The 11795-nt window shown below is 52.5% G+C and overlaps 2 protein-coding genes across 2 annotated transcripts; both read right to left on the minus strand.

Annotated features, from left to right (window-relative positions):
* Positions 1-103: 103 nt before the first annotated feature.
* On the minus strand, positions 104-7287 carry LOC134365068 (spermatogenesis-associated protein 21-like). The gene is given in 10 exon segments (XM_063081260.1): positions 104-260; positions 739-898; positions 1002-1145; positions 1388-1513; positions 1600-1672; positions 1980-2122; positions 2881-2927; positions 3046-3273; positions 3489-3567; positions 7185-7287. Coding segments are annotated over 10 exon segments (1260 nt in total).
* Positions 7288-7976: 689 nt separating this feature from the next.
* Positions 7977-11043, minus strand: SPATA32 (spermatogenesis associated 32). Its single transcript, XM_063081261.1, has 4 exons — positions 10952-11043; positions 9946-10150; positions 8858-9801; positions 7977-8290 (listed from the first exon to the last, which is right to left on the minus strand). The coding sequence occupies exons 1-4, from the start codon at positions 11041-11043 to the stop codon at positions 8206-8208; spliced, it is 1326 nt and encodes a 441-aa protein (XP_062937331.1). The 3' UTR covers positions 7977-8205.
* Between the last annotated feature and the right edge of the window lie 752 nt (positions 11044-11795).

Raw genomic sequence — 11795 nt, forward strand, 5'->3', positions numbered from 1 at the left:
GCAAGCCCCATGGACCTTATTTTTATACAAGATTAATAAAGATGTTTGCAAAGATCCGCGTCCGCTCCTGCCACCACGCGCAGCGTTTCTCTCAGCAAACGCTTTACTTGTACACGCTCTTCATAGCAGGTCTCTGCAAACAAGCTGGCGACGGGGAGAAGGGCTGCTTCTGTGCTAGAGTTGTGGGGGAGGGAGACGGCTTCGAGGGGCGCATATGCTGTAGTGGCTGGCCCACGAATCCTGCGGGAGGGCAGAGGGGCGTGCGAGGGTCGAGCGGGCAGCTCAGGACGGACACACGCCGGGGTGGCACCATCTCAGTCCGCCTTCCTGCTGCCCCGCCCCATTTCTTTTGATCCTGCTCCCACTTTTCGCCTGCCGCGCCCCTGCCCGCCGGTCGCGTCGTATCTGCGTGCCCCGCCCCTTTTCTCCCCAGCCTCTCCCACCCCGCGCACGCCCCGCCCCTCACCTGCGTGTCCCGCCTCCGCGCCGTGTGCCCCGCCCCTTTTCTCCCCAGCCTCTCCCACCCCGCGCACGCCCCGCCCCTCACCTGCGTGTCCCGCCTCCGCGCCGTGTGCCCCGCCCCTTTCCCCAGCCTCTCCCACCCCGCGCACGCCCCGCCCCTCACCTGCGTGTCCCGCCTCGGCGCCGTGTGCCCCGCCCCCTTTCTCCCCAGCCTCTCCCACCCCCGCGCACGCCCCGCCCCTCATCTGCATGTCTCGCCCCGCCCGCCGGCTCTCGCCTTGGCAGAGCGGTCGCAGGTTGGACGGGCGCTTGGGGCGGCCGGGCGGGTAGCGTTTGGGAAGTCGCACCTCGGGACTGGGGGCGGGGCTCCGCGTCCTGCGTTCCGGCTGCGTCCGCCCCGCCAGGGGGGGTCTCTGAGAGTAGGGGCTGCGCGCACCTGGCGCGAGCACCGGGAACGAAGAAGAGGAGTGGCTGGGAGAGTCCCCCCTCCCGCGGGTCCGCACCCTCCGGCCCCCACTCCCACCCAGCCAGGGGCGCACCTGCTTTGTACAGTCTGTGCAAGGAGCGCGCCAGCTCGTGGCTGGAGAGGCCGCCGACGCGCGCGGGGCGGCCGTGGCCGCGGTACCAGCCCCTCCAGTCTGGACTCAGCCGCAGAGCCCGCTGCTTCTTCAAGTAGTAGCCTGGAGACGAAAGGTGGGGCAGCCGCCTCAGATGCCACCTCCCCCAGTCCTCTCCATCTCACGGGTGGGGAAACCAAAGCAAGACAGGAAGACGTCTTTGGTCTGGGGCGAGTTGTGGCCCAGGAAACTGACTCAGAATTCAGGGTCCCGTCTCCGGATCGGCAACATCAGGGGCTCCCTGCACAGGGCAGGGTCTGAGGCCCCCATTCTGGGCCTGGCAGCTGGGTATGGTTGTGCCCACCTCATCATCTCCTGCACCGACTTGGAGGGCACAAAGCCCTGGTTCAGCACCTTGAACACCATTTCTAAGAACACGGTCTGCAGGCCCTGGGGAGGGGGGGTGTCACAGAACCGACTGCCCCTCACCTGGCCTGGGGGACAAAGGACATGGGGGGAGGGTGAGGAGGGACTTCCTGCAGGCCAGGCCCACTCCAGCCCCACCAGCCTTGCCCCTCACCCATGCACTGAGCCAAGCGGTGGTTGTCAGTGAGGACACCCAGGAAGTCTTTGAAGCTTATGATTCCATCACCTGGGAAGAGAGAGATGAGGGGGTGCTATGGTTCCTGCCCCTGCGGAAGGTCTGCCCTGCATGCACGTTAGGGGCTTGCCAGTAGTTCTAGGTGTTACAGAATCCATCTTGCCTCTAGCCAAGCATAGACCCCAGTTTGAGTAGGGGAGAAATAGCTCTTGCCTTGGGGCAGCCCCAAGTCAGCATGAGGATGAACACAGAAGCAATGTTTAAGGGCCATGGGATAGGTGTGCTCATCAGGGGAGGCATTCTTCAGGAGAATGCCTGGAGGTGGGAGAGAACAAGAGGGTAGGGACGGGGCACCCATCATCCAAGTCTGCCTGCCGCAGAGCCTCACACATCTCCTGTGGACTCAGCTGGATACCCACACTGTGCAGGGCCACTTTTATGCTGTGCATATCCCCAGTGCCTGTTGGGTTGGAGCTGAACAGTTTGAAGATATCCTGGAAGGCTGAGGGTAGAGAGGGGGGCAGGCAGCAAGGTCAAGCGCCCACTCTAGCTCACGTAGGACTGACGACTTGGACCATTGCAACTCCCTGGGTGGCTGCTGTGTGTTGGCGCTTGTGAAGTTTCCACTCAATCCTCATGTCCAAAATTCATGTTTAGACATTTTTGTATAAAAAAACCCTTAGAAACTCACGTGTAAGGTCATGCCTGGCAGTCTGGATCTGGAGCTACAGTGCTCTGGAGCCCTGCTGGTGCCAGGCATGCAGCATGCACTGAAAATTGTTGATGAATAAAATGATTTTGCTTTGAGGGGCCGCTGCCATGATCAGGACATGATCTTTGGAGAGCATTGAGACACTTCCTTCTACCTCTACCCCCAAAGCCCCAGACCCCAGGTGGGCATGAGAACTCGGGTTTTTTTCCTCCATCTTTTCTCCCCCTTTCCCTCCTCCCTTCCTCCTTTCCATTCTGTTCATCCATCTATCCATCCATCCATCCAAATCCCTTCACTCACTATTCACCAGCCCATCTAGTTTTCTTTTTCTTCCCTCCATCCTTTACACAAACACACACACACGTCTGAGGCCAAACACATCAGTGAGCCTTAGGGTTATAGAGATGAGCAAACTAGATTGGTATGGAGGGAAGGTTACAAACACTGGCTTCTTGCAGTGACCCCAGCTTCAGGGCAGGCAACTCCTTGTAGTTCTGCCTTGAGCATCCCCTAATTTTCCTCCCCACTCCCAGCCTTGGGGCCCTTACCTGCTAGCTGCCGGGGTGTCAGGGATAGTATGTTCTCATCTGTCAAGCTGCCCCAGAGGGAAGAGGTTGGAAAGGCCTTTGCACATGCTCCAGAGAGATGCCAGGGCCAGGCAGGCTTTACCCCAAACCTAGCACCCAGGCCTGGTCTCCAGTCCCTGCCCTCACCTCTGAGACTCAGTATCTGGCCTGAGCCATGCTGAACGGGTAGCTGCAGTGCCCTTAAATTCCCTTGCCCTCCGTGGGGCATGCTGAGCCTTAGTGGCCATGGCTGCTGCTGTCTCCATGGGGGTCAGCTGGGGAGTACGCAGCCTCAGCCTCCCCTTTTACATCCTGCCGGCCTGCTCTTCCTCTCCTTGATCTCACGTGAGCAGCTTTTGAGGCTTCTCTGGAGGCCTTAGAGGCACGGAGAAGATAGGGCAGAGGGGCCCAGCCCACTCAGGTGCTCAGACTCCAGGGGACCTGGGATCAGGCCTATGAGCAAGTAGTTCTACCTCCTTCCAGGATCCTCTATACCAGCCTTCTATCCAGGGGATTGTGGGGGCAGGGCTGGGGCAGTGATCCCCCCAACCCTGGATGAGGGAGAAGGACCCTTGTCCAGCCCTGGTCACCTATTTGATCTCTGCGCTGGTGGGGATCTTTTGGTCTTCTGCCCTCTGCTGCCTGAAAGGCAGAGTCGCAGGCTCTGAGCTGGTCCATTGCCCCAGACCTGCAGCCCCTAGGCTGCCTTTGTGGTGGATTTTAACATCTTTTGGCAGGAGGTGCACTCTCTCCCTCACCATAGGCCTGCTTCTCCCTGCCGGGACACCTACTGCTTCATTCTTTTGAGTTTCTGCCTCCCTTAGGGCATCTGAATTTTTGACTCCCCTCTGGATGTTAAGTCAGGATGGAAGAAGCCTGGAGGGAGAAGCAGACCCCAGGGTCCTGAATCCAGGGGACAGGAAGGCCAGGTCCAGCCCAGTGCAAACCCACCTACCACATTTAAAAAAATATTTCGGGAAACCTTAACAAATTTAAAAGAATAATATCGTGAATGTAACTAATGCCAATGAGTTGTATACCTATAAATGGCTAAATGGTAAATTGGATGTTATATATATTTCACCACAATTTATAAAATTTAATAACTTAATATACTGAAAACCACTGAACTGTACACTTTAAATGAGTGAATTGTATTATATACAGCTATCTCAATAAATTTGTTAAAAAGCCACAAAAAATCAAAAAGATCCCACAATGCTCTCAGATCACCATGGAATTAAAATAGAAATCAATAACAGAAAGAGAGCTGGAAAAATCTCAAAATACTTGGAGATTAAATAACACACTTCTAAATAATACACGGGTCAAAGAAGAATCTCAAGAGAAATTTTAAAATATTTTGAACCAAAATGAAGATGAAAATACAACTTATTCAAAATTTGTGGGATGCAGCAAAAGCAGTGCTTAGAGGGAATTTTATAGCATTGAATGCATATTTTAGAAAAAGAGAAAGATCTAAAATCAATAAGTTTCCACCTTAGGAGACGAGGAAAAGAAGAGCAAATTAATTCTAAAGTAAGCAAAATTAAAGTAGTAAAGATTAGAGCAGAATCAATGAAATTGAAAGCAGGAAATCAACAGAGAAAAAATCAACAAACCCAAAACTAGTTCTTTAAAAAGATCAGTGAAATCAATAAGACTCTAGCTAGGCTAACTAAATTTAAAAAAAGAAAAAAGAAAAAGGAGAAAAGACAAAAATTACTAATCAGATATCATGGACATTTGAAGGATAATAAAGGAATATTATGAACAACTCTATGCCTACAAATTTGATAACCTAGATAAAATGGACCGATTCCTTGAAAAACACCATCTGTCAAAACTCACACACAAAGAAAGAGACAATCTGAATAGGCCTGTATCTATAAAAGAAATTGAATCAATAATTAACAACCTTCTAAAACAGAGAACACCAGGCCCACATGGGCTGACTGGTGAATTCTACCAAACATTTAAGGAAGAAATTTTACCATTTCTCTACAATCTCTTTCAGAAGATGGAAATCAAGGGACTACATCCTAACTCATCCTATAAGACCAGCATTACCCTAATACCAAAACCAGAAAAAGATATTACCAGCAAACAAATCTACAGATCAATTTTTCTCAGGAACACAGATGTCAAAATCTTCAACAAAATAGTAGTAAATTAAATCCAACAATGTATAAAAGGAATTATACCTCACAACCAAGTGAGGTTTATCCCAGGAATGGAAGGCTGGTTCAATATTTGAGACTCAATTAATGTAATCCATTACATCGACAGGTGAGAGAAGAAAAATCACATGATTATATGAACAGATGCAGAAAAAACATTTGACAAATCTAACATCCATTCACAATAAAAACTCTCAGTAAATTAGGAACATGAGAATGTCAACTTAATAAAGAACGTCTACAAAAAACCTACAGTTAACATAACACCTAATGGTGAGAAATTTGAAGCCTTCCTGCTAAGATTATGAACAAGGCAAAGATGACCCCTCTTTAACGCCCCTCTTTAAATACCACCGTTCTTTAAAATTGTATTGGAAGTCCTAGCTAGTGCAACAAGACTACAAAAGGAAATAAAAGGTACGCAGATCTGGAAGGAAGAAATAAAACTGTCACAGATGACATGATTGTTATCCACATCCAAAAATGAATCTAGACACAGACCTTACACCATTCACAAAAATTAACTCAAATAGATCATAGGCCTAAATGTGAAACACAAAACTATAAAACTCCTAGAAGATAACATAGGAGATAACCTAATTAAACACAGATATGGCAATGGCTTTTTCGATATTACACCAAAGACATGATCAGCTGGACTTTGTTAAAATTTAAAACGTCAGGCAGGGCTCTGGCCGGTTAGCTCAGTTGGTTAGAGCATAGTGCTGATAACACCAAGGTGCAGGGTTCCATGCCTATACCCGCCAGCTGCCAAAAATAAATAAATAAATAAAAATACCTTCTGCTCAGCAAAAGATAATGTCAAGAGAATGAGAAGATAAGCTACAGCCTAAGAAAAAATATTTGCAAAAAGACACATTTGATAAAGGACTGTTATCCAAAATATACAAATAACTCTTAAAACTCAACAATACAAAAATGAGCAACTGGGCAAAAGATCTGGACAGACAGCTCACTAAAGAATATATACAAATGGAAATAAGCCTATGAAACATGTTCAACATCATATGTCATTAGAGAATTGCAAATTAAAACAATGAGATACCGCTACACACCTGTGAGCATATCAAACTCCAAAACACTGACAACACCCAATGCTGGTGAGGACGTGGGACAATAGGAGCCCTCATTCATTGCTGGTGGGAATGCAAAATGCTACAGCCACTCTGGAAGACAGTTTGGCAGTTTCTTACAAAAGTATACATACCCTTACCATATGATCCAGCAATTGTGCCCTTGGTATTTACTCAAACGATCTGAAAACTTACGTCCACACAAAAACTTTCATGCGGATGTTCATAGCAGCTTTATCCATTGTTGCCAGAACTTGGAAACAACCAAGGTGTCCTTCAGTAGGTGAGTGGATAAATGAGACAATGGGATATTATTCAGTGCTAGAAAGAAAAGAGCTATCAAGACATAAAAATACATGGAGGAAACTTGAATGCATTTTAGTAGGTGAAAGACGCCAATCTGAAAAGGCTGCGTACTGTATGATTACAAATCTATAACGTTCTGGAAGAGGTAAAGCTGCAGAGACAGTAAAAAGACCAGCGGTTGCCAGGGGTTAGGGGAGAGAGAAATGAATAGGAGAAGCACAGAGGATTTTAGGGCAGTGAAACTACTCGGTATGAGACTTTAATGGTGGACGCGTCATTATACATTTGTATAGTACCCATAGAATGCACAACACCAGGAGTGAACCCTCGTGTGAACTATGGACTCCGGGTGGTGATGACGCGTTCACTGATTGTAACAGACGTGCCGCGCTGTGTGCAGGGTGTGGATAGTGGGGGAGGAGGTTGTATGTGGGTGGGGACAGGGCATCTGGGAACGCTCTGTACTTTCCACTCAATTTTGCTGCAAACCTTAAACTCCTCTAAAAAGTAAAGTTTATTAAAAAAAACACACTCCAGAAGATGAATCCTGAAAGCCTAAGGAAACTCCTGGCTCAGCCCCTCCCCAGACACTGACCTCTGCATTTCCTCCTTGTCCCTCCCAGCCTCCTGTCCCCTTCTCTTTCTGGCCCCGGCCCATTCTTAACAGCTTACCCCTTCCTAATCCCACTCTCCAGGCCCTGGGCACCTCTCTCCTTGGGCTCCTTCCAAGATCTGCAGGGCTGGGCTTTCACTTGACAGGGCTCCTGGGGCCCGGAGTGCGTCACGAGGCTGACCAGGGCCCAGGTCATGGCATGACTTCCCCTTTTCTTTCTCCTAGACTTCCCTCTCCACACCCGTGTCCATCCCTATACTCCCAATTCCCTTCCTTCCTTTGCTGCCACCTCTCCTCTGCCAGAAGCTTCCTTACATTGCCCGACCTCTGGGCCTCCAAGGCCAAACCGCGAATGTGGGGAGGCTTGTGCACGTGTGTGCATGCTTTGTATATGTGACGGGGTCACAGGCACGTGTGCGGGGCGTGTGCGGAGCGTGCTTCCTCTGCCTGCACATGCGGACGTGTCAGGTGAGTGCTGTGCGTGTGGTGTGCTGGTCAGCTGGTGACGTGGATGTGCAGGCACGTGCACATCTGGGTTGTGTGGGGATGTGCGCCATTACCCGTGGGCTCTCCCCTACATTTTGAGGAAGCTCCAGCTCAAGGCTGTGGCCCCGAGGACCAGTCCTTTGGCCTCTTTTTCCCCTCCTTCAAGCCCCTGGACACTGTCCCTTCCCCTGCCAGGTCGTCCCTGTGGGGAGAGGCTTCAGACTTGCTTTCTCGCCTGCCCAGTGCCACCCCCAGGAGGCCATCTCCTCAGATGATCCCAACATGTCCCTGGCTTCAGGACAAGAGAAAGTCCCATTCAGCATCATAGAGGGCATGGGGGCCTCCCCAAGGCTCTCCATGAGATTTTCCTGCTGGCCTAGAGTCTGGCTAATGGGGAATGACATGGAGCTTGCCCATGGGGAGTGAACAGAGGTGAGACAAGTGGCCAGGAACAGGGGCAGCATTACCCTCAGGGGGCAGGTGGGGGTGGGGAAGCTAAAAACGGGGTGGCATTCCTAAAAAAACGAGACCAGGGTATGGCAGCCAGGTGAGCTCACTGGTCCAGGAGAGTTTGCACAAAAAGTCTGAGCCAGGGGCCAGCACTGGAGGCTTTACTGGTTTTGTCTAGTCACTTCTCTGGGGTAGTGGGGGATGACACCTTAAAATGGATTTTCAGGAATAATGGATTCCCTTTCTTGGTTCCCGGTACTGAGCTGCAACACAAAAGAGAGAGTGTCACTTGGGCCTCAGAGGGAAGGTTGGGGGGAGGCGGAGCACAGAGGCCTCTCTGAGGAGGTCATGGGGGGTGAGAGGGCCTTGCCCTGCTGCACACTGCTGGGCAGGTGCCTTTTTGTTCTGTGTCCATTCATCACCAAGAAGCAGGGATACTGGAGGACCCGCCCCTTCATTCTCCCCTTGACAGAAGTGTCCAGGCTGCGGCCATCAGGCTCTCAGCAGGGCAGAACTAGCCAGAGCATTGGATGGAGGTGAGGCTACTCCCCCTGGCTGGGAAGCTTCATAATGCTGGCATGGCCCTTCCCACTTTGAACCCAGGTCCCTGCCCTAGCTCTGGAGTGCTCACCCTCCATTGTCCCCAGGCCGCCTCTGGCCCTGGCCTTTGGACTGCATCTCAGTCCACCGGAAACTTGTTTCCAGCAGCCTTTAATGAGGTCACCGAGGTTGAGGCATCACAGCCCCTCATTCCACTGGTTCCCCCCGACCCCCGACCTACCCATCCTAGCAGAGCCCTCACAGGGGAGCTGTGGGTTGGCCCCACTTACTCTTCCTTGGCTCCCTGCAGCTGTGGGGACATGACTGGTGGCTGGAGAAGCTGCACTTCCCCTTCAATGGTGGCTCTCTTGACCCCTGGCTTACTAAAGTCAAGGTAAGAGCAAGGGAAGTGCTTGTCTGCCTGATTCCAAGCTCTCTGTGGCTCCCCAGCTTCAGGTGGTTTTTCTGGCGGTGTCTCTGTGCATGTGTCCGTAGTGGGCTCTGTAGAAGGCTCCATGGCCTTCTGAGGTGAAGCTTTGATCATGTGCCTCAAATTGGGCAAGTCCATCTTGCTGGAGGAGGACATGGCCAAGGAAGATGCAAAGTTGATGAGCTCTGTCAGGCCAATGGCCTTGGGGAGACTGGGGGAGGACAGGCAGGGGCTTGCTGGCGGCTGGGAGTTTGTGGCTGCAAGAGCTGGATGGACGTTGGGGGTCTGGAGCTGCTGCTTGGAGCACAAGGTGTCCACGGGGACAGACACCTGGTCCGGCTGGCTGGTCTCGCTTGCACTGCTTTTGTTGACCTGAATGTTTACTGACCGCTGCAGACTGTGTTCTGAGGCCTGGATGAGCTTGTTGGCTGAGAAGAGGTGTTGGGAGGTCTGCACGCAGATGGAGTGATGTTTGATGGACATCTGGTCCTCCTCCACGGAACTCAGGTAGCTGGAGTTTGACTTCAAGCTCCACTGTCTAATGTCCTGTGGCATGAGCAGCCCCTCTGGGTAGGGGTTGACGGGCTCTATCCTGTACCCCTGCTGCTCATGGTCTCCGTTGCAGGGCTCCACGTCCAGCTCAGCTTCAGGCTTGGGTGTCGGGTACATGTCGGACTGCAGCAGGGCCTTGAGGTCCAGTTCCATCCCTAGGTCTGCCTCTGGCTCTGGGTCTGGGTCTGGGTATAGGTCCAGGTCCAGGTCCACTTTGGGTGGGGACTCTTGTTCTGACAGTTCTTCCTCCAGCTGAAAGGTTTCCATTAAAAACTGAGGAGGCAAGAGCTAGAGGTCCCTGTCCCCAAGGTCCTCCCTGGCACTGCGTCTCCGCCCCAGCCCCACCTGGGTACTGCTCACTTCCTCCCGCACACTTGCCTCTTCTCAGAGACCTGCCTGGGCATGCGGGCAGGTCGTGAGGGTGGTGAGTGTGAGCGTGCCCACCCTGGCCTGGTACCAGGGTCCCAGGATTGTCAAAGAAGCCTGCCCCTTGCCCACCACCTCCCCATAAGAGGTGATCCTGCCCACTCCTGCCTTTATATCATCTTCCTCTTGAGCCGTTGAAAGGTGGGACTCGTGTTGATGTTGGTTTAAGTCATTCCTAAGACAGGAGGAGACAGAATGTGTGATAAGGATCCCTGGGATGGGTAGGGGGGCTTCAGGGAGAAAAGGGGGCCCTCAAGGCCACCTGTCTTGCACAGGGGCTGGCAAAATGTTCCCCAGCTCATTCACTTCCTTAGCTGTTCTCACTCCCACCAAGAATTCTGGAATGATATTCTCAAACTTTAGTGAGCTAAATCCCTCACCCCCAGAGAGAGATTCAGTTGGTCGGGGCTGAGGCCCGTGAATCTTCGTTTTTATCAAGCTTTGCAGGTGAGCTGACGCAGCTCATTTTGAGAACCAGTGCCCAGAAAGGGGCTCCCTACAGAGGGGAGAGCCCAGAGCAATGTCCTCCCACCCAGCTGCCCGCTCCCAGCTTCGCAGATCTGAACAGCTAGAGGTGTGGGTGGGCGTGGAGGCTTCCCCTGGTTCTTCTCAACCCTCGGTGCTCAGCTGTTGTGATCCCAGCTCTTTCTTCAGGCACCTGCTCACCCCCTCCTCGGACAGCTCTGTTCTCAGTGAGCAGGGTAGCGCTAAGGGGTCAGGTCCTATCCATGTCCCCGGGTCCTCCCCCACCGCCCCTTCCTCCTCTAATGTCAGGGGCTGAAGGCAAAAACAGAAGGGGGATGGTAGACACCCCCTCCCCATCCCCAGCCTTTTGGCCTGGATACTGCCCTTGGGGAGATTTTGGAAATGGGCAAATGAAGATCCGAGGTTGGGGAGTACATTGTGTCACAGGGTAAGGGTTGGAGGTCCTGGAGGGTTGGGGGTAGGTTCCATGATGATGGGGACTGATTCTCACTGTGTCTCCAAGATTTGCACCGACTCCTTGCCACAGCAGGGAAATCCGCTGGCACCTGGCAGAGAGAAGGAGGTCAGGGCAGGGAGCTGCATTGTGCGGAGCAGACCTGGAGGGATTGTGGTGCCAGGGCCGGAGGTGCCACTGCAGCCACCCCCTCCCTCCGTCTCTCCCTTTCCCTCACTCAGCCTGGCTGGCCTCGCCTTTCCTATCCTGCCCCTGTCTTCCCTTCCTTGTCAACTAGTCCTACCCTCCACGTCTACCTTCCTGCACCACCGCCTCTGCCTCGCCTCCGCCTCTCCCTGACCCATCCATAGGGGCAAACACTAACGGCATTCCCTTCCATTGATTAGTGCTGTTGGGCCCCAGGTTCATTTACCCAACGTCCCACAGCTGATCGTTGCTTAAGTGAGGATGTGAATAAAGTTTCAACTCAAGAATCTCTTCACTCCCTGTTCTCCCCAGAGCCTGTACCTGAGTGGGGTCCCCATCCCACCCCAGGGCTACCTTCCTTTTCTCCCTCCATTTCTGCTCCTCCACCCGCTTTCTCCACTCTCTCTGGGTCATCCGTCCCCAGCACCAGGCCAAGGCCCTCAGCCCAGGTGCTTGACCTGAGGGGACGCCAACACCTCTCTTGTGATTTATGAGCTTGATCGCCCTCTGCAGAGGACACTGAGTGACTCCTCTGGGACCCGACCCCTCCCCAGACCCCTCCCTTGAGGCTTGTATCCTTTATCGCAGAAGCTGCTTCTTCATCCCCTGGGGGTGGGGCACCCAGCTGCCCCGTTCTCTGCTCCCCAGGCAGTGAATAGGGGTTGATGATGGGACCACCGTAGCAATGATGCCA

The sequence above is a fragment of the Cynocephalus volans genome, chromosome 16 (assembly GCF_027409185.1).
Source record: "Cynocephalus volans isolate mCynVol1 chromosome 16, mCynVol1.pri, whole genome shotgun sequence".
NCBI lineage: Eukaryota > Metazoa > Chordata > Mammalia > Dermoptera > Cynocephalidae > Cynocephalus > Cynocephalus volans.

Excerpts from the sequence above, each read along its gene's own strand:
- SPATA32 (XM_063081261.1), bottom strand. The coding sequence starts at position 11,043 with ATGCAGCTCCCTGCCCTGACCTCCTTCTCTCTGCCAGGTGCCAGCGGA. Across the intron at positions 10,151-10,951 it reads GTGCAAATCTTGGAGACACA|GAATGACTTAAACCAACATC; the intron begins GTGAGAATCAGT and ends CTCCTGTCTTAG. Across the intron at positions 9,802-9,945 it reads CGACCTGCCCGCATGCCCAG|CTGGAGGAAGAACTGTCAGA; the intron begins GCAGGTCTCTGA and ends GAAACCTTTCAG.